The sequence below is a fragment of the Accipiter gentilis genome, chromosome 37 (assembly GCF_929443795.1).
Source record: "Accipiter gentilis chromosome 37, bAccGen1.1, whole genome shotgun sequence".
Classification (NCBI taxonomy): domain Eukaryota; kingdom Metazoa; phylum Chordata; class Aves; order Accipitriformes; family Accipitridae; genus Astur; species Astur gentilis.
Genome location: NC_064916.1, coordinates 282,353 through 304,148, shown reverse-complemented (window position 1 = coordinate 304,148; position 21,796 = coordinate 282,353). Strand labels below are relative to the sequence as shown.

The 21,796-nt window shown below is 61.2% G+C and overlaps 1 protein-coding gene across 1 annotated transcript in view; it reads left to right on the top strand.

Annotated features, from left to right (window-relative positions):
• The window catches only part of ATP4A (ATPase H+/K+ transporting subunit alpha), a 40,041-nt gene extending 20,427 nt beyond the window's left edge, over positions 1-19,614 (top strand). Inside the window, exons 2-23 of the mRNA XM_049793280.1 lie at positions 2,097-2,204; positions 2,503-2,562; positions 4,307-4,510; positions 5,097-5,210; positions 5,317-5,451; positions 5,556-5,673; positions 6,777-7,045; positions 7,356-7,554; positions 7,635-7,744; positions 8,177-8,311; positions 8,867-9,047; positions 9,755-9,924; positions 11,827-11,963; positions 12,068-12,218; positions 13,087-13,255; positions 13,339-13,493; positions 15,501-15,624; positions 16,908-17,053; positions 17,137-17,270; positions 18,409-18,510; positions 19,359-19,450; positions 19,560-19,614. Of these exons, the coding sequence (XP_049649237.1) occupies positions 2,097-2,204; positions 2,503-2,562; positions 4,307-4,510; positions 5,097-5,210; positions 5,317-5,451; positions 5,556-5,673; positions 6,777-7,045; positions 7,356-7,554; positions 7,635-7,744; positions 8,177-8,311; positions 8,867-9,047; positions 9,755-9,924; positions 11,827-11,963; positions 12,068-12,218; positions 13,087-13,255; positions 13,339-13,493; positions 15,501-15,624; positions 16,908-17,053; positions 17,137-17,270; positions 18,409-18,510; positions 19,359-19,450; positions 19,560-19,588 (3,042 nt within the window). The 3' untranslated portion in view covers positions 19,589-19,614. The remainder of the gene's footprint in view (positions 1-2,096; positions 2,205-2,502; positions 2,563-4,306; positions 4,511-5,096; positions 5,211-5,316; positions 5,452-5,555; positions 5,674-6,776; positions 7,046-7,355; positions 7,555-7,634; positions 7,745-8,176; positions 8,312-8,866; positions 9,048-9,754; positions 9,925-11,826; positions 11,964-12,067; positions 12,219-13,086; positions 13,256-13,338; positions 13,494-15,500; positions 15,625-16,907; positions 17,054-17,136; positions 17,271-18,408; positions 18,511-19,358; positions 19,451-19,559) is intronic.
• The last annotated feature ends 2,182 nt before the right edge of the window (positions 19,615-21,796 follow it).

Here is a 21,796-nt window from a genome sequence, read left to right as displayed (position 1 = left end):
TGGAGGGATGGAGGGATGGAGGGTTGGAGGAATGGAGAAATGGAGGGATGGAGAAATGGAGAGATGGAAGAATGGAGAAATGGAGAGATGGAGGAGGGATGGAGGGATGGAGAGATGGAGGAGAGATGGAGGGATGGAGAAATGGAGAAATGGAGAGGCGGAGGGATGGAAAAATGGAGGGATGGAGGGATGGAGGAATGGAGAAATGGAGGGACGGAGAAATGGAGAGATGGAAGAATGGAGAAATGGAGAGATGGAGGAGGGATGGAGGGATGGAGAAATGGAGAAATGGAGAGACGGAGGGATAGAGAAATGGAGAGCTGGAGAAGGGTTGGAGGGATGGAGAAATGGAGAAATGGAGAGACGGAGGGATGGAGAGATGGAGGAGGGATGGAGAAATGGAGAAATGGAGAGATGGAGAAATAGAGGGAGGAGGGATGGAAGGATGGTGGGATGGAGAAATAGAGGAGGCACAGAGAGATGGAGGGATGGAGGAGAGACGTTGGAGGGATGGAGAAATGGAGAAATGGAGAAATGGAGGGGTAGAGAAATGGAGAGCTGGAGGAGGGTTGGAGGGATGGAGAAATGGAGGGATGGAGGGATGGAGGAATGGAGGGATGGAGGGATGGAGGGTTGGAGGAATGGAGAAATGGAGGGATAGGAGAAATGGAGAGATGGAAGAATGGAGAAATGGAGAGATGGAGGAGGGATGGAGGGATGGAGAGATGGAGGAGAGATGGAGGGATGGAGAAATGGAGAAATGGAGAGGCGGAGGGATGGAAAAATGGAGGGATGGAGGGATGGAGGAATGGAGAAATGGAGGGACGGAGAAATGGAGAGATGGAAGAATGGAGAAATGGAGAGATGGAGGAGGGATGGAGGGATGGAGAAATGGAGAAATGGAGAGACGGAGGGATAGAGAAATGGAGAGCTGGAGAAGGGTTGGAGGGATGGAGAAATGGAGAAATGGAGAGACGGAGGGATGGAGAGATGGAGGAGGGATGGAGAAATGGAGAAATGGAGAGATGGAGAAATAGAGGGAGGAGGGATGGAAGGATGGTGGGATGGAGAAATAGAGGAGGCACAGAGAGATGGAGGGATGGAGGAGAGACGTTGGAGGGATGGAGAAATGGAGGGACGGAGAAATGGAGAGATGGAAGAATGGAGAACTGGAGAGATGGAGGAGGGATGGAGGGATGGAGAAATGGAGAAATGGAGAGGCGGAGGGATGGAGAAATGGAGGGATGGAGGGATGGAGAGATGGAGGAGGGATGGAGAAATGGAGAGATGGAGAAATAGATGGAGGAGGGATGGAAGGATGGTGGGATGGTGGGATGGAGGGATGGAGGGATGGAGAAATGGAGAGACGGAGGGATGGAGAGATGGAGGAGGGATGGAGAGATGGAGAGATGGAGAAATAGATGGAGGAGGGATGGAAGGATGGTGGGATGGAGAAATAGAGGAGGCATGGAGAGATGGAGGGATGGAGGAGAGACGTTGGAGGGATGGAGAGATGGAGACATGGAGAGTTGGAGACATGGAGGAGGGTTGGAGGGCTGGAGAGATGGAGGAGGGATGGAGGGATGGAGAAACGGAGAAATGGAGAGACGGAGGGATAGAGAAATGGAGAGCTGGAGGAGGGTTGGAGGGATGGAGAAACGGAGGGATGGAGAAATGGAGGGATGGAGGGATGGAGGAGAGATGGAGGAGGATTGGAGGGATGGAGAGATGGAGGGATGGAGGGATGGAGGGATGGAGAAATGGAGGGATGGAGGAATGGAGGAGAGATGGAGGAGGATTGGAGGAATGGAGAGATGGAGAGATGGAGGGATGGAGAAATGGAGGGATGGAGGGATGGGGAAATGGAGGAGAGATGGAGGGATGGAGAGAGGAACGAAGGGCTGGACCGAAGGAGGGATGGAGGGATGGACGGAGGGATGGACGGAGGGATGGAGCAATGGAGGGACAGACAGATGGACACGTGGGCAGAGAGAAGGGGGCACGGGGTGAAGGGAAAGAGGGAGGTGGGACGGATGGACGGACGGACGAAGGGACCTGCCCCCAGCTGACCCTTGACCCTTGACTTCTGCCCCCAGGAGAGCTATGAGTTGGGGCCACGGGGCAAGGCCCCGCCCCCGGCGAAAAAGGGCCGTGGCCGCCGCAAGCAGGAGAAACTGGAAGACATGAAGAAGGAGATGGATGTGGTATGAGGGGGGGACTGGGAGGGACTGGGAGGGTCAACGGGAGAGACTGGGAGGTCAGTTGGGGGACTGGGAGGTCAACAAGAGGGACTGGGAGGGACTGGGGGTCAATGGGGGGGGCACTGGGAGGGCAACTGAGAGAGTGGGGAGCTCATCAAGAGGCAACTGGGACGGTCAGCGGGGGACTGGGAGGGTCAATGGGGCACTGGGAGGGGCTGCGAGGGCACTGGGCTATACTGGGGGGCACTGCGAGGGTCAGGGGTCGGGGGTCAGGGGCCAGTGCTGAGGCAGGTGCCCCCAGGATGACCACAAGCTTGACGTGAACGACCTGGAGCTCAAGTACAGCACCAGCATCACCAAGGTGGGTGACCCCTGACCTCTGACCCCGGCCAACCCCCCCAGCTCCCAGCACCATGACCCTTTCACCCTCAACCCCGTTGAGCTCTGTTGACCCATGGCCCCACCAATCACGTTGACCCCAATCAACCTCGTTGAACCTGTTGACCCCTCGTGACCCATCAACCCCATTGGCCCCACCAAACCCATTGACCCCATCAATCCCACCAACCCCATTGATCCCAGGGGTCAACGCCGTGACCCCTGTCAACCCCGTTGACCCCACCAACCCCGTTGACCCCGGTCAACTCCATGACCCCCATCAACCCCGTTGACCCCAGTCACTTCCATGACCCCTAACAACCCCATTGACCCCACCAACCCCGTTGACCCCACCAACCCCGTTGACCCCAGTCACCTCCATGACCCCCAACATCCCCGTTCACCCCATCGACCCCGTTGACCCCAGTCAACTCCATGATCCCCAACACCCCCGTTCACCCCACCGACCCCGTTGACCCCACCAACCCCATTGACCCCACCAACCCCGTTGACCCCAGTCACCTCCACGACCCCCAACATCCCCGTTCACCCCATCGACCCCGTTGATCCCAGGGGTCAATGCCGTGACCCCTGTCAACCCCGTTGACCCCAGTCAACTCCATGACCCCCATCAACCCCGTTGACCCCAGTCACTTCCATGACCCCCAACACCCCCATTGACCCCACCAACCCCGTTGACCCCAGTCACCTCCATGACCCCCAACATCCCCGTTCACCCCATTGACCCCGTTGACCCCAGTCAACTCCATGATCCCCAACACCCCCGTTGACCCCACTGACCCCGTTGACCCCAGTCAACTCCATGATCCCCAACACCCCCGTTGACCCCACCAACCCCGTTGACCCCAGTTACCTCCATGACCCCCAACATCCCCGTTCACCCCATCGACCCCGTTGACCCCAGTCAACTCCATGATCCCCAACACCCCCGTTGACCCCACCGACCCCGTTGACCCCACCAACCCCGTTGACCCCAGTCACCTCCATGACCCCCAACATCCCCGTTCACCCCATCGACCCCGTTGACCCCAGTCAACTCCATGATCCCCAACACCCCCGTTGACCCCACCGACCCTGTTGACCCCACCAACCCCATTGACCCCACCAACCCCGTTGACCCCAGTCACCTCCATGACCCCCAACATCCCCGTTCACCCCACCAACCCCGTTGACCCCAGTCAACTCCATGATCCCCAACACCCCCGTTGACCCCACCGACCCCGTTGACCCCAGTCAACTCCATGATCCCCAACACCCCCGTTGACCCCACTGACCCCGTTGACCCCAGTCACCTCCATGACCCCCAACATCCCCGTTCACCCCATCGACCCCGTTGACCCCAGTCAACTCCATGATCCCCAACACCCCCGTTGACCCCACTGACCCCGTTGACCCCACCAACCCCATTGACCCCACCAACCCCGTTGACCCCAGTCACTTCCATGACCCCCAACATCCCCGTTCACCCCATTGACCCCGTTGACCCCAGTCAACTCCATGATCCCCAACACCCCCGTTGACCCCACTGACCCCGTTGACCCCAGTCACCTCCACGACCCCCAACATCCCCGTTCACCCCATCGACCCCGTTGACCCCAGTCAACTCCATGATCCCCAACACCCCCGTTGACCCCACCGACCCCGTTGACCCCAGTCAACTCCATGACCCCCACCAACCCCGTTGACCCCCCCATTGACCCCGGCAGGGCCTGGTAGAAGCGGTGGCAGCCGAGCGGCTGCTGCGGGATGGTCCCAACGAGCTCCGCCCCCCCCGGGGGACCCCCGAGTGCGTCAAGTTTGGGCGGCAGCTGGCCGGGGGTCTCCAGTGCCTGATGTGGGTGGCGGCGGCCATTTGCCTCATCGCCTACGGCGTGCAGGAGGGGGAAGGTGACCGCGGCAGCTCCGACAACGTACGTTGGACGCCTGGGTCCATCTGTGGTGGAGGGAAAATGCCATCTTGGGGGGAGACATGGGTCCATCTCGGGGGGAGACGTGGGTCCATCTCAGGGGAGAACATCTGGGTCCATCTCGGGGGGAACATCTGGGTCCATCTAGGAGGGAACGCAGGGGTCCATGGGTTGAGGAACCCCTGGGTCCATCTTGGGGAAGATCTGGGGTGGAGAACCTTTGGGTTCATCTGGGAGAACCTCTGGGTTCGTATCTATGGCCATCTCGGGGGGAACATCTGGGTCCATCTGGGGGAACATCTGGGTCCATCTGGGCAAACATCTGAGTCCATCTGGACTGGGGACACTTAGGTCCATGTGGGGGAACATATGGGTCCATCTTGGGGTGGGGGAACATCTAGGTCCATCTGGAGAACATCTGGGGGGTACCTGGAAGCCAGGAACGCTCAGGAGGGGAGAACTTGTGGGGCTTGGAGGGGGGATCCAGGTGTCTAGGACCCTCGTGGGGGGAAGTAGGACACCTGGGTCCCCTTGGATGGGGGTACCCAGATCCCCACCCCATGGGCCTGATCCTGTCCCTTCCCACCAGCTGTACCTCGCCATCGCCCTCATCGCCGTCGTCGTCGTCACCGGCTGCTTCGGCTACTACCAGGAGTTCAAGAGCACCAACATCATCGCCAGCTTCAAGAACCTCGTCCCTCAGGTGGGGCCACCAGGACACCTGGGTCCCTTCCCTATCTGGACACCTGGGTCTCCACCCGGACACCAGGGTCCCCACCCGGACACCTGGATTCTCCTGTGACCTCCAGCAAGCCACCGTGATCCGGGAAGGAGACAAACTACAGATCAACGCCAACGAGTTGGTGGTCGGTGACCTGGTGGAGATCAAAGGAGGCGACCGAGTCCCTGCAGACATCCGCATCATCTCAGCCCAGGGTTGCAAGGTGGGCCCGGACCTCTGGGTCCCTTTTGGGGGGGTGACCAGACACCTGGGTTCCCCCCCCTTCCACCGCCGGGCTGAGACGTGTCCTCCCACCACCACCTCCAGGTGGACAACTCATCGTTGACCGGGGAGTCGGAGCCCCAGACGCGGTCACCCGAGTGCACCCATGACTCGCCCTTGGAGACCCGCAACATCGCCTTCTTCTCCACCATGTGCCTAGAAGGTGCGTCCCACCCGGATACCTCGGTCCAACCTGGACATCTGGGTCCCACCCGGACATCTGGGTCCCACCTGGACACCCGGGTCCAACCTGGACATCTGGGTCCCACCCGGACATCTGGGTCCCACCTGGACACCCGGGTCCAACCTGGACACCCGGGTCCAACCCGGACATCTGGGTCCCACCCGGACATCTGGGTCCCACCCGGACACCCGGGTCCAACCCGGACATCTGGGTCCCACCTGGACACCCGGGTCCAACCTGGACATCTGGGTCCCACCCGGACACACAGGTCCAACCTGGACATCTAGGTCCCACCCGGACATCTGGGTCCCACCTGGACACCCGGGTCCAACCTGGACATCTGGGTCCCACCCGGACATCTGGGTCCAACCTGGACATCAGGGTCCCACCCAGACATCTGGGTCCCACCTGGACACCCGGGTCCAACCTGGACATCTGGGTCCCACCTGGACACCCGGGTCCAACACGGACATCTGGGTCCCACCTGGACACCTGGGTCCAACCTGGACACCCGGGTCCAACCCGGACATCTGGGTCCCACCTGGACACCCAGGTCCAACCTGGACATCTGGGTCCCACCTGGACACCCAGGTCCAACGTGGACATTTGGGTCCCACCTGGACACCCGGGTCCAACACGGACATCTGGGTCCCACCTGGACACCTGGGTCCAACCTGGACACCCGGGTCCAACCCGGACATCTGGGTCCCACCTGGACATCTGGGTCCCACCTGGACACCCAGGTCCAACCTGGACATCTGGGTCCCACCTGGACACCTGGGTCCAACCCGGACATCTGGGTCCCACCTGGACACCTGGGTCCAACCTGGTCATCTAGGTCCCACCTGGACACCCAGGTCCAACCTGGACATCTGGGTCCCACCCGGACATCTGGGTCCCACCTGGACACCTGGGTCCAACCTGGACATCTGGGTCCCACCCGGACACCCAGGTCCAACCTGGACATCTGGGTCCCACCCAGACATCTGGGTCCCACCTGGACACCCGGGTCCAACGTGGACATCTGGGTCCCATGTGGACACCAAGGTCCCTTAAACCACCCGGATATCTGGGTCCTATAGGGACGGCCATGGGGTTGGTGATCAACACGGGCGACCGGACCATCATCGGGCGCATCGCCAGCTTGGCCTCGGGGGTGGAGAACGAGAAGACCCCCATCGCCATCGAGATCGAGCACTTCGTCGACATCATCGCCGGCCTTGCCATCTTCTTCGGTGCCACCTTCTTCGTGGTGGCCATGGTCATCGGCTACCCCTTCCTCCGTGCCATGGTCTTCTTCATGGCCATCGTCGTGGCCTACGTCCCCGAGGGGCTGCTGGCCACTGTCACGGTATGGCTTGGGGCATCATGGGGGTTGGAGCCGTAGAGCTGTGGATCCCACCACGTGGGTGCTACGGGAGACTTGAGGGTCTTCATGGGGTCACCTGGGACTCTTGAGGGTCTTCATGGGGTCACCTGGGACTCTTGAGATCCCCATGGGCCCACCACAACCCAGCGTTCTGGTTGTCCCTACGGGTCCACGGGCATCAACTGCTTTCCTGGAGGTCCCCGTGGCTCCAAGGCCACCACGGGAGGTCCCATGGGTGCCCCTAGGGCTTCCCAGCGTTCCCCAGGGTGCTGAGGGACTTGCGCACCTCCAGGTTTGCCTCTCGCTGACGGCGAAGAGGCTGGCGAGGAAGAACTGCGTGGTGAAGAACCTGGAAGCGGTGGAGACGTTGGGTTCCACCTCGGTCATCTGCTCCGACAAGACGGGGACCCTCACCCAAAACCGGATGACGGTGGCGCATCTCTGGTTCGACAACCAGATCCATACGGCCGACACCACCGAGGACCAATCGGGTGAGTCGCGTGCCTGGATCCACCCCCCACCACCACCTCCACCCCCCCGAGGTGACCCCCAACCTCTACGTCCCACCTAGGTCAAAGCTTCGACCAATCGTCGGAGACGTGGACCATGCTGAGCCGCGTCGTCACCCTCTGCAATAGGGCCCAGTTCAAGCCGGGACAGGACAACGTCCCCGTGGCCAAGGTGGGACACGTATAGGGTCCTATAGGGGACCTATAGGGGGCTGGGAGGGCTGTATAGGGACCCTATATGGGGCTGGAAGGGGCATCTAGGGACCCTCTGTGGGGCTTGGGAGAGCATGTAGGGACCCTATATGGGGCTTTATATGGGACTGGGAGAAGTGTAGAGGGGCCAGGACTCCTATAGGGGCACTATATGGGGCTGGGAGGGGCATATAGGGGCCGGGATGCCTATAGGGGCTGGAAATGTCATATAGATGCCTATAGGAGCCCTATATGGGGCTGAAAGGGGAACACAAGGACCCCCATAGACGCCCTATATGGGGCTCGGAAAGGCATATAGGGGCCAAGACCTCTCCCATAGGGGTCCTATATAGGGATATGGGCCCCTCATGCCCCCGCCCAAGCCCCACCCGTTTAAGCCCCGCCCCTGCAGCGTGAGGTCATCGGCGACGCTTCGGAGACGGCGCTGCTGAAGTTCGCCGAGGTGACGGTGGGGTCGGTGTCGGAGGCGCGGGGACGGTTCCCCAAGGTGGCCGAGTTGCCCTTCAACTCCACCAACAAGTTCCAGGTGAGGGGGGACCCAAGAATCCGGGATGGGGGGACCCAAATATCTGGGATGGGGTCAGGATGGGACCCAGATGTCCGGAAAGGGGACCCAGATATCTGGGATGGGGTTCAGAAGGGGACCAAGATGTCTGGGATGGGTTCAGGAGGGACCCAGTCATCTGGGAAGGGGACCCAGATATCTGGGATGGGGTCAGGAGAGGACCCAGTCATCTGGGAAGGGGATCCAGATAGCTGGGATGGGGTCAGGAGAGGACCCAGATATCTGGGATGTGGTAAGGAGAGGACCCAGTCATCTGGGAAGGGGATCCAGATATCTGGGATGGGGTCAGGAGAGGACCCAGATATCTGGGATGGGGTCAGGATGGGACCCAGTCATCTGGGAAGGGGATCCAGGTAGCTGGGATGGGGTCAGGAGAGGACCCAGGTGTCCGGGAAGGGGACCCAGATATCTGGGATGGGGTCAGGATGGGACCCAGGTGTCCGGGAATGGGCCTCAGATCTCCAGGAGGGACCCAAGCATCCAGGTGGGAACTCGGGCATCCGTGTCCCTCGACAGCTCTCGGTCCACGAGGCGGGAGAGCGGCAACTCCTGGTGCTGAAAGGTGCCCCCGAGAGGGTGCTGGAACGGTGCAGCACGGTGCTGCTCAAGGGACAGGAGCTGGCCCTGGACGCCCAATGGCGAGAAGCCTTCGAGGGGGCCTACGCCGAGCTGGGGGGGCGCGGGGAGAGGGTCTTGGGTGAGCGGGGTGGAGGGGGGGATGGCGGGGAGAAGGGGGATGGGGGGACGTGAGGATGGGCGGACACCATGGGGAGATGGGGATGGGGGGACACCATGGGGAGATGCTGGGAAATGGGGTTGGGGGGATGTGGGGATGGGGGACATCATGGGGTGATGGGGACGTGGGGATGGGGGACATCATGGGGAGATGGTGGGACATGGGGGAAATGGGGTTGGGGGGACGTGGGGATGGGGGACATCATGGGGTGATGGTGGGACATGGGGGAAATGGGGTTGGGGGAGACGTGGGGATGGGGGGACATCATGGGGAGATGGTGGGAAATGGGGTTGGGGGGGACGTGGGGATGGGGGACATCATGGGGAGATGGTGGGAAATGGGGGAAATGGGGTTGGGGGGACGTGGGGATGGGGGGACATCATAGGGAGATGGTGGGAAATGGGGTTGGGGGGGACGTGGGGATGGGGGACATCATGGGGAGATGGGGACGTGGGGATGAGGGGAGACGATAGGGAGATGGGGGACATGGAGGAGACGGGCGGACATGGGGGGGACATGGGGACATGGAGGGGGGACACGGAAAGGTGCGGGGACACGGGATGGAGGACACGTGCGCAGGAAGGTGGCCCGTGCACCACCCCCGTGCGCTCGGGTCCCAAGGTCACCCCGTGTGTTTGCGTCCCCCCCCCCTCCTTGTCCCTCCCAAGGGTTCTGCGCCCGCTGGCTGCCGGCGGGGACGGTGGCAGCAGGGACGGACCCCGAGTCGCTGCCGGAGGTGGCCGTGGGACTTTGCTTCGCCGGGCTGGTGTCCATGATTGATCCACCCAGGGCCACCGTCCCCCAGGCCGTGCTCAAGTGTCGTACGGCCGGGATCAGGGTAGGGGGACGTCGAGGACGTGGGGGGACATGGGGATGGGGGGACATCAGGGACGTGGAGGGACAGGGAGGGACATGGGGATGGGGGGACATCAGGGGTGTGGAAAGACGTGGGGATGGGGGGACATCAAGGACATGGAAAAACATGGAGAGACGTGGGGACGAGACGGACACGGGGATTGGGAGGGACGTAGAGATGGAGGGACGTCAAGGACGTGGTAGGACACGGGGGTGGTGGGACATCAAGAACATGGAAGAACATGGAGAGACATGGGGACAGAAGATGGACATGGGGATTGGGAGGGACGTAGAGATGGAGGGACATCGAGGACATGGAGGGATTTGGGGTTGGGGGGACATTAGGGATGTGGAAAGACGTGGGGATGGGGGGACATGAAGGACATGGAAAAACATGGAGAGACGTGGGGACGAGACGGACACGGGGATTGGGAGGGACGTAGAGATGGGGGGACGTCAAGGACATGGAAGGACATGGAGGAACATGGGGTTGGGGGACATCAAGGACGGATGGTGGGACATCAAGAACATGGAGAACATGGAGAGACATGGGGACGAGACGGACACGGGGATTGGGAGGGACGTAGCGATGGAGGGACATCAAGGACGTGGAGGGATTTGGGGTTGGGGGGACATCAGGGACGTGGAAAGACGTGGGGATGGGGGGACATCAAGGACATGGAAGAACATGGAGAGACATGGGGACAGAAGGTGGACACGGGGATTGGGAGGGATGTAGAGATGGAGGGACATCAAGGACGTGGTAGGACACGGGGGTGGTGGGACATCAAGAACATGGAAGAACATGGAGAGACATGGGGACAGAAGATGGACATGGGGATTGGGAGGGACGTAGAGATGGGGGGACATCAAGGACATGGAGGGATTTGGGGTTCAGGGGACATTAGGGACGTGGAAAGACGTGGGGATGGGGGGACATGAAGGACATGGAAAAACATGGAGAGACATGGGGACGAGACGGACACGGGGATTGGGAGGGACGTAGAGATGGGGGGACGTCAAGGACATGGAGGGATTTGGGGTTGGGGGGACATTAGGGACGTGGAAAGACGTGGGGATGGGGGGACATGAAGGACATGGAAAAACATGGAGAGACGTGGGGACGAGACGGACACGGGGATTGGGAGGGACGTAGAGATGGAGGGACATCAAGGACGTGGAGGGATTTGGGGTTGGGGGGACATTAGGGATGTGGAAAGACGTGGGGATGGGGGGACATCAAGGACATGGAAAAACATGGAGAGACATGGGGACAGAAGGTGGACACGGGGACTGGGAGGGACGTAGAGATGGAGGGACATCAAGGACGTGGTAGGACACGGGGGTGGTGGGACATCAAGAACATGGAAGAACATGGAGAGACATGGGGACAGAAGATGGACATGGGGATTGGGAGGGATGTAGAGATGGAGGGACATCAAGGACATGGAGGGATTTGGGGTTCAGGGGACATTAGGGACGTGGAAAGACGTGGGGATGGGGGGACATGAAGGACATGGAAAAACATGGAGAGACGTGGGGACGAGACGGACACGGGGATTGGGAGGGACGTAGAGATGGGGGGACGTCAAGGACATGGAAGGACATGGAGGGACATGGGGTTGGGGGACATCAAGGACGGATGGTGGGACATCAAGAACATGGAGAACATGGAGAGACATGGGGACGAGACGGACACGGGGATTGGGAGGGATGTAGCGATGGAGGGACATCAAGGACGTGGAGGGATTTGGGGACATGGGGTGGACATGCGGGACGTGAGGATGGAGGGACATCAAGAACGTTGAGGGACATGGTGGGGGGGGGGAAATGGGGAACCACAGGGGACCGTGAGGAACCATCAAGCCCACACCGATGTCCCCAGGTGATCATGGTGACCGGAGACCACCCCATCACGGCCAAAGCCATCGCGGCCGCCGTCGGCATCATCTCCGAGGGCAGCGAGACCCCCGAGGAGGTGGCAGCTCGTCTACGTGTACCCCTTGAGCAAGTGGACCCCAGGTGGGACTCAGGTGTCCGAGAGGGGACCCAGATGTCCAGGAGGGACCCAGGTGTCCGGGTTGGGGGGACCCAGATGTCCGGTTGTGTGTCCCGTCCCCCCCCAGACAGGCGCGGGCGCGGGTGGTGACGGGAGCGGAGCTGGCGTCCATGACACCGGAAGCTCTGGAGGTTCTTCTACGCGCCCACCCCGAGATGGTCTTCGCCCGGACGTCACCGCAGCAGAAACTTGTCATCGTGGAGAGCTGCCAGCGGCTGGTGGGGACATTCGGGATGTTGGGGGGGCCGTTGGGGGACATCGGGGGGGACATGGGCAAAGCCCAAAGCCACCACCAGTCCTGGTGGGAAGGGGGCGCTGGGGACACTGGGATGACCAGAGAGGTGCCCTCAGCGGCGTTGTCCTCAGGGTGTCATCACGTTGGGGATGGGGATGGTCCCCGTGTCCCCAAGGTGCCATCGTGACGGGGATGGGGACGGTCCCAGTCACCATCTCCCTGGTCCCTCTGTCCCCAAGGTGTCACCATGATGGACATGGTCCCAGTCACCATCTCCCTGGTCCCTCGGTCCCCAAGGTGCCACCATGATGGACATGGTGATGGTCCTCAACCCTCACTTCTCCACTCCCCGTGTCCTCAAGGTGCCACCATGACGGGGATGGTGGCGGTCCCTGTCGCCATCTCCCTGGTCCCTTGGTCCCCAAGGTGCCACCATGATGAGGATGGTCCCAGTCGCCATCTCCATGGTCCCTCGGTCCCCAAGGTGCCACCATGATGGGGATGGTCCCAGTCGCCATCTCCCTCGTCCCTTGGTCCCCAAGGTGCCACCATGATGAGGATGGTCCCAGTCGCCATCTCCCTCGTCCCTTGGTCCCCAAGGTGCCACCATGATGGACATGGGGATGGTCCCAGTCGCCATCTCCCTGGTCCCTCTGTCCCCAAGGTGTCACCATGATGGACATGGTCCCAGTCACCATCTCCCTGGTCCCTCGGTCCCCAAGGTGCCACCATGATGGACATGGTGATGGTCCTCAACCCTCACTTCTCCACTCCCCATGTCCTCAAGGTGCCACCATGACGGGGATGATGATGGTCCTCAACCCTCACTTCTCCGCTCCCGATGTCCCCAGGGTGCCATCGTGGCGGTGACGGGGGACGGGGTGAACGACTCCCCGGCGCTGAAGAAGGCCGACATCGGGGTGGCCATGGGCATCGCCGGCTCCGACGCCGCCAAGAACGCGGCCGACATGATCCTCCTCGATGACAACTTCGCCTCCATCGTCACCGGCGTGGAGCAAGGTGGGACTGGGGACACCGGGGGGGGGGGGGGGGGTGACGTGAGGTGACGCCGTCCCGGTGACACCGTCCCCACCCTTCTCCAGGCCGCTTGATCTTTGACAACCTGAAGAAGTCCATCGCCTACACCTTGACCAAGAACATCCCCGAGTTGACCCCCTACCTCATCTACATCACGGCCAGCGTCCCCCTGCCCTTGGGCTGCATCACCATCCTCTTCATCGAGCTCTGCACCGACATCGTGAGTGCCCGGGGTCCCCCCACCCGGACGCCAGGGTGTCCCCCCCACCCCCACCCCACTGGGGTCCATCAACCAGTCGTTGAGGTTCCTCATCCAGGAACCGGGGTTCCTCGGAAAGATTTGGGGGTTCTTCGTAAGGATTTGGGGGTTCTTCGTAAAGATTTGGGGGTTCTTCATAAGGATTTGGGGGTTCTTCATAGGGATTTGGGGATTCTTCATAAGGATTTGGGGGTTCTTCGTATGGATTTGGGGGTTCTTCGTAAGGATTTGGGGGTTCTTTGTATGGATTTGGGGGTTCTTCGTAAGGATTTGGGGGTTCTTTGTATGGATTTGGGGATTCTTCATAGGGATTTGGGGGTTCTTTGTAAGGATTTGGGGGTTCTTCATAGGGATTTGGGGATTCTTCGTAAGGATTTGGGGGTTCTTCGTATGGATTTTGGGGGTTCTTCATATGGATTTGGGGATTCTTCATAGGGATTTGGGGGTTCTTCATATGGATTTGGGGGTTCTTCGTAAGGATTTGGGGGTTCTTCGTATGTATTTGGGGATTCTTCATAGAGATTTGGGGATTCTTCGTAAGGATTTGGGGGTTCTTCGTAAGGATTTGGGGGTTCTTCATAAGGATTTGGGGATTCTTCATAGGGATTTGTGGATTCTTCATAAGGATTTGGGGGTTCTTTGTAAGGATTTGGGGGTTCTTCATAGGGATTTGGGGGTTCTTCGTATGGATTTGGGGGTTCTTCGTATGGATTTGGGGATTCTTCATAGGGATTTGGGGGTTCTTCGTATGGATTTGGGGGTTCTTCATAGGGATTTGGGGATTCTTCGTAAGGATTTGGGGGTTCTTTGTAAGGATTTGGGGGTTCTTCATAGGGATTTGGGGGTTCTTCGTATGGATTTGGGGATTCTTCATAGGGATTTGGGGGTTCTTCGTATGGATTTGGGGGTTCTTCGTAAGGATTTGGGGGTTCTTCGTATGGATTTGGGGATTCTTTGTAAGGATTTGGGGGTTCTTCGTATGGATTTGGGGATTCTTCATAGTGATTTGGGGGTTCTTCATATGGATTTGGGGGTTCTTCGTATGGATTTGGGGATTCTTCATAGGGATTTGGGGGTTCTTCGTAAGGATTTGGGGGTTCTTCATATGGATTTGGGGATTCCTTGTAAGGATTTGGGGGTTCTTCGTATGGATTTGGGGATTCTTCGTATGGATTTGGGGGTTCTTTGTAAGGATTTGGGGGTTCTTTGTATGTATTTGGGGATTCTTCATAGGGATTTGGGGATTCTTCGTAAGGATTTGGGGGTTCTTCGTATGGATTTGGGGATTCTTCGTAAAGATTTGGGGGTTCTTCATAAGGATTTGGAGGTTCTTCTTAGGGATTTGGGGATTCTTCGTAAGGATTTGGGGGTTCTTCATAGGGATTTGGGGATTCTTCGTAAGGATTTGGGGGTTCTTCGTATGGATTTGGGGGTTCTTCATATGGATTTGGGGTTCTTCACCCAAGTATCTGGGTTCTTCACCCAGACACCGGGGTCCCTCCTGGATGCCGGGGTGTCCCACCTGGGTGCTGGGTCCATTTTGGACACCTGGGTCCTTCACCCCAACTCCTTGAGTCCTTCACCCCGAAACCTTGAGTCCTTCACCCCAACACCCTGGGTCCTCCACCCCAATGCCTTGAGTCCTTCACCCCAACACCTTGAGTCCTTCACCCCAACAACTTGGGTCCTTCCCCCCAACAACTTGGGTCCTTCACCCCGACATCTTGAGTCCTTCACCCCGAAACCTTGAGTCCTTCACCCCGACACCTTGGTCCTTCACCCAGACACTTGGGTCCTTCACCCCAACACCTTGAGTCCTTCACCCTGAGACCTTGGTCCTTCACCCAGACACTTGGGTCCTTCCCCCCAAGGGTTGGGTCCCTCTCCCAAATACCGGCGTCTCCCAATGGGATGCAGAGGGTCCCTCCCGGACACTTGGGTCCCTCACCCAAAAACCCGGGTCCACAGTTCCCCTCGGTCTCCTTGGCCTATGAGAGGGCAGAGAGCGACATCATGCACCTGAAGCCCCGCAACCCTCGACGCGACCGATTGGTCAACGAACCTTTGGCGGCTTATTCCTACTTCCAGATCGGTACGATCCGGATAACGGGCGTTTTTTCCGGAGCTGAGGGAAGGGTCCGGACACCAGGGTCCAGCTAGGAGAGGGGATGAATGGGTTGTGGCCAAGGTTTGGGTGGGGGGAGAACGGCTGGGTCCCGTGGGTGGGTGGTCCACCTTGGGTGGGTAGAGAGGGGTCTGGCTGGTCTAGATGTTGGGGTGTCCCGGATTCCTGGGTGCATGGACATGGGGGTGCCCAGGTGCCCGGATGCCTTGGGTGCCCAGATGCTGGGTCCCTGGACATCTGGGGCCCTGGACACCCAAATCCCTGGACATCTGGGTCACTGGACACCCAAGTCCCTGGACATCTGGGTCCCTGGGTGCCCAGATTCCTGGGTCCCTGGACACCCAAGTCCCTGGACACCCAGGTCCCTGGACATCTGGGTCCATGGGTGCCCGGATTCCTGGGTCCCTGGACACCCGGGTCCCTGGACACCCAAGTCCCTGGACATCCAGGTCCCTGGACATCTGGGTCCATGGGTGCCCGGATTCCTGGGTCCCTGGACACCCAGGTCCCTGGACATCTGGGTCCATGGGTGCCCACCTAGGTCCCTGGACATCAGGGCGCCTGGACACCCAAGTCCCTGGACATCTTGGGTGCCTGGGTGCCTGGACATCTGGGTGCCTGGACACCTGGTTCCCTGGACACCCAAGTCCCTGGACATCTGGGTCCATGGGTGCCTGGTTCCATGGACACCCAAGTCCCTGGACGTCTGGGTCCATGGCTGCATGGTTCCATGGACACCCAAGTCCCTGGACATCCAGGTCCCTGGGTGCCTGGACACCTGGGTCCCTGGACACCCAAGTCCCTGGACATCCAGGTCCCTGGACATCTGGGTCCATGGGTGCCCGGATTCCTGGGTCCCTGGACATCCAGGTCCCTGGACATCTGGGTCCATGGGTGCCTGGTTCCCTGGACACCCAAGTCCCTGGACATCTGGGTCCATGGGTGCCTGGTTCCATGGACACCCAAGTCCCTGGACATCTGGGTTCATGGGTGCCTAGTTCCATGGACACACAGGTCCCTGGACATCTGGGTGCCCGTCCACCCGCGTCCCTTGGTCCTGGACACCCAAACATCTGGTTCCCCGAGTCCCAGGACACCCAGATACCGGTGTCCCCAGATCCCTGGACACTCATGTCCCCAGACACCGGGGTCCCTTGGTCCCCATGACACCTGGGTCCATGGGTGCCCGGACCCCTGGGTCCCCACCTAAATCTGTCGTGTCCCCCCCCACCCCTCCCCCACCCCGGTAGGTGCCATCCAGTCCTTCGCCGGCTTCACCGACTACTTCGTGGCGATGGCGCAGGAGGGTTGGTGGCCTCTGCTCTGCTTGGGATTGCGCCCGCGCTGGGAGGACACCCACGAGCAGGAGCTGCAGGACAGCTACGGCCAGCAGTGGGTACGTACCACCCTTAGAGACCCCTATAGGCGCCTATACGTCCCCCTCGCTGACCTATACGTCCCGGTTCGGCCCCACCGTAGACTTTCGAGCAGCGCCGCTACCAGCAGTACACGTGCTACACCGTCTTCTTCATCAGCATCGAGATGTGCCAGATCGCCGACGTCCTCATCCGCAAGACCCGACGTCTCTCCCTCTTCCAGCAGGGCCTCTTCCGGTGCCTATAGGGGCTATAGGGGCTCTGCCAGTGCCTACGGGGTCTAGAGGGGCTCTGCCAGTGCCTGGGGGAGCTAGTGGGATCTTCTGGGGGTCTATGGGGTCTATAGGGACTCTGCCAGTGCCTGTGGGAGTTAGTGGGATCTTCTGGGGGTCTATGGGGTCTATAGGGGCTCTGCCAGTGCCTGGGGGAGTTAGTGGGATCTTCTGGGGGTCTATGGGGTCTATAGGGACTCTGCCAGTGCCTGGGGGAGCTAGTGGGATCTTCTGGGGGGCTATGGGGTCTATAGGGACTCTGCCAGTGCCTGGGAGAGCTAGTGGGATCTTCTGGGGGGCTATGGGATCTATAGGGGCTCTGCCAGTGCTTGTGGGAGTTAGTGGGTTCTTGTGGTGCCTATGGGGGTGTATAGGGGCTGTTCTGATGCCTATGGGGTCTGTAGGGGCTTTGGCAGTGCCGGGGGGGTCTAGAGGGGCTCTTCCAGTCCCTGTGGGAGGTAGCGGGCTCTTCTGGCACCTATGGGGTCTATAGGGGCTCTGCCAGTGCCTGGGGGAGCTAGTGGGATCTTCTGGGGGGCTATGGGGTCTATAGGGACTCTGCCAGTGCCTATGGGATCTATAGGGGCTCTTCCAGTGCCTGTGGGAGTTAGTGGGTTCTTGTGGTGCCTATGGGGGTGTATAGGGGCTGTTCTGATGCCTACGGGGTCTGTAGGGGCTCTGCCAGTGCCTACGGGGTCTATAGGGGCTCTACCAGTGCCTGGGGGAGCTAGTGGGATCTTCTGGGGGTCTATGGGGTCTATAGGGACTCTGCCAGTGCCTGGGGGAGCTAGTGGGATCTTCTGGGGGTCTATGGGGTCTATAGGGACTCTGCCAGTGCCTGGGGGAGCTAGCTGGTTCTTGTTGTGCCTATGGGGGTCTATAGGGGCTCTTCTGGTGCCTATGGGGTCTATAAGGGCTCTTCCAGTCCCTGTGGGAGGTAGCGGGCTCTTCTGGCACCTATGGGGTCTATAGGGGCTCTGCCAGTGCCTGGGGGAGCTATGGGGCTCTTCTGGTGCCTATGGGGTCTATAGGAGCTCTGCTACATAAGCCTGTGGGGCACTATAGGAGCCCTCGGAGGGGCTATAGGGGCTCGTCTCCCGCAGGAACCGGATCCTGGTGATCGCCATCGTGTTCCAGGTGTCCATCGGCTGCTTCCTCTGCTACTGCCCCGGGATGCCCAACGTCTTCAACTTCATGCCCATCCGGTGGGCTCCGGCCCCTTCCCGGAAATCTGGGTCCCCTTCCCGGATATCTGGGTCCCCTTCCCGGATATCTGGGTCCCCTTCCCAGATATCTGGGGTTCCTTCCCGGATATCTCAGTCCTCTTCCCGGATATCTGGGTCCCCTTCCCGGATATCTGGGGTTCCTTCCCGGATATCTCAGTCCCCTTCCCGGATATCTGGGTCCCCTTCCCGGATATCTGGGGTTCCTTCCCAGATATCTCAGTCCCCTTCCCGGATATCTGGGTCCCCTTCCCGGATATCTGGGGTTCCTTCCCGGATATCTCAGTCCCCTTCCTGGACATCCGTGTCCCCTTCCCGGACACGGGGGTCCCCTTCCCAGATATCTGGATCCCATCCTGACCCCATCCCAGATATCCATGTCCCCTTCCCGGATTTCTGGGTCCTCTTCCTGGCCACCTGGGTCCCCATCCCGGATATCTGGGTCCCCTTCCTGGATACCTGGGCCCCTTCCTGACCCCATCCCAGATATCCGTGTCCCCTTCCCGGACATCCGTGTCCCCTTCCTGGACATCCATGTCCCCTTCCCGGACACTGGGATCCCCTTCCCAGACACTGGGATCCCCTTCCCGGATATCTGGATCCCCCCCATGACCCCATCCCAGATATTTAGGTCCCCTTTCCCAATATCCAGGTCCCCTTCCCGGACACCTGGGTCCCCCCCTGACCCCATCCCAGATATTTAGATCCCTTTTCCCAATATCCAGGTCCCCTTCCCAGACCCCTAGGACCCCCCCCCCCAAAAAAAAAACCCCCCCTGGGTCCCCTGACCATGGGTGTCATCCCCCCCCCCCCCCCCCTTCATCCTCCAGGTTCCAGTGGTGGTTCGTGCCGATGCCCTTCGGCCTCCTCATCCTCGTCTACGACGAGATCCGGAAATTGGGAGTACGGAGACACCCAGGAAGTGAGTGGTTGGGGCCGGACCCCCTGCGTGTGTCCCCCCCCCCGGATAATTGGGGGTCCCGTGTCCCGTCCCCCCCTCACCCCTCTGTGTCTTTCTCCCCCCCCCCCAGGTTGGTGGGACCGAGAGCTCTACTACTGAGATGGAGGTTGATGGGACACCCCCCCCCCCCCACGACATTTGGGGTGTCCCCCCCATCACCTGGGACCCCCCCCCATCACCTGGGACCCCCCCCATCACCTGGGACCCCCCCCCCCCCCATCACCTTGGACTACCCCCCGGACACCTGGGACCCCCCCTTGGACACCTGGGACCCCCCCTTCGGACACCTGGGACCCCCCCTTCGGACACCTGGGACCCCCCCCAGACACCTGGGTGCCCCCCCCCCCCCGATGGACACCCGGGTCCAATAAAGCTCTCAGAGTTTCTATAGGTGCCTTTATTAATTGGGGGGGGGGGGGGAGGGACGACAAGCAGCCTCAGGGCCCCGCCCCAGACCCCTGGGACCCCCCCCCAGACACCTGGGACACCCCCCTGGATGCCTTGGACCCCCCCCATACTTCTGGGACAACCCCCGGATACCTGGGACCCCCCCCCCAGACTTCTGGGACCCCCCCTGAACATCTGAGACACCACCCCCAGAGGCTTGGGACCCCCACCCAGACACCTGGGACCCCCCCCAGACTCCTGGGACACCCCCCTGGATGCCTTGGACCCCCCCCCAGATGCCTTGGACCCCCCCTCAGAGTTCTAGGACCCCCCCCCCAAACACCTGAGCCCCCCCCCCCAGATCCCTGGGACCCCCCCAGCCTCCTGGGACACCCCCCTGGATGCCTTGGACCCCCCCCCAGATGCCTTGGACCCCCCCTCAGACTTTTAGGACCCCCCCCAAATCCCTGGGGCCCCCCCAGCCTCCTGGGACACCCCCCTGGATGCCTTGGACCCCCCCTGAGATGTCTTGGACCCCCCCTCAGAGTTCTAGGACCCCCCCCCAAACACCTGAGCCCCCCCCCAGATCCCTGGGACCCCCCCCCAGATGCCTTGGACCCCCCCTCAGACTTCTAGGACCACCCCCCCCAAACACCTGAGCCCCCCCCCCCAGATCCCTGGGACCCCCCCCACCTCCTGGGACACCCCCCTGGATGCCTTGGACCCCCCCCCAGATGCCTTGGACCCCCCCTCAGACTTCTAGGGAACCCCCCAAACACCTGAGCCCCCCCCCAGATCCCTGGGACCCCCCCCCCAGATCCCTGGGACCCCCCCACCTCCTGGGACACCCCCCTGGATGCCTTGGACCCCTCCCCAGATGCCTTGGACCCCCCCTCAGACTTCTAGGACCCCCCCCCAAACACCTGAGCCCCCCCCCAGATGCCTTGGACCCCCCCTCAGACTTCTAGGACCCCCCCCCAAACACCTGAGCCCCCCCCCAGATCCCTGGGACCCCCCCCCAGACACCTGGGACGCCCCCCTGGATGCCTTGGACCCCCCCCCCAAACACCTGAGACCCTCCCCCAGATCCCTGGGACCCCCCCCGCCTCCTGAGACACCCCCCTGGATGCCTTGGACCCCCCCTCAGACTTCTAGGACCCCCCCCCAAACACCTGAGCCCCCCCCCCCCAGATCCCTGGGACCCCCCCCAGCCTCCTGGGACACCCCCCTGGATGCCTTGGACCCCCCCCCAGATGCCTTGGACCCCCCCTCAGACTTCTAGGACCCCCCCCCCAAACACCTGAGCCCCCCCCCCAGATCCCTGGGACCCCCCCAGATCCCTGGGACCCCCCCCAGCCTCCTGGGACACCCCCCTGGATGCCTTGGACCCCCCCCAGATGCCTTGGACCCCCCCCCCAAACACCTGAGACCCTCCCCCAGATCCCTGGGACCCCCCCCGCCTCCTGGGACACCCCCCTGGATGCCTTGGACCTCCCCCCAGATGCCTTGGACCCCCCCTCAGACTTCTAGGACCCCCCCCCCAAACACCTGAGACCCTCCCCCAGATCCCTGGGACCCCCCCCAGATCCCTGGGACCCCCCCCAGCCTCCTGGGACACCCCCCTGGATGCCTTGGACCCCCCCTCAGACGTTTGGGACCCCCCCCAGACCCCTAAGACCCCCCCCCAGACCCCTGAGCCCCCCCCCCCCAGACCCCTAAGACCCCCCCCCAGCCACCCGGTCCCCATAAAGCTCTGGCAGCTCCTATAGGTGCCTTTATTAATTTAAGGGGGGGGCAGGAGGGGGACGAGCAGCCGGAGAGCCCCCAGCCCCAAAGCGGCCGCCCCCAAGGCCCGCAGGCCCAGCGCCCCCCAGGGACCCAGCCCCAGCGCTTGCCCCGCCCACCTGTGGGGGGAAGAGG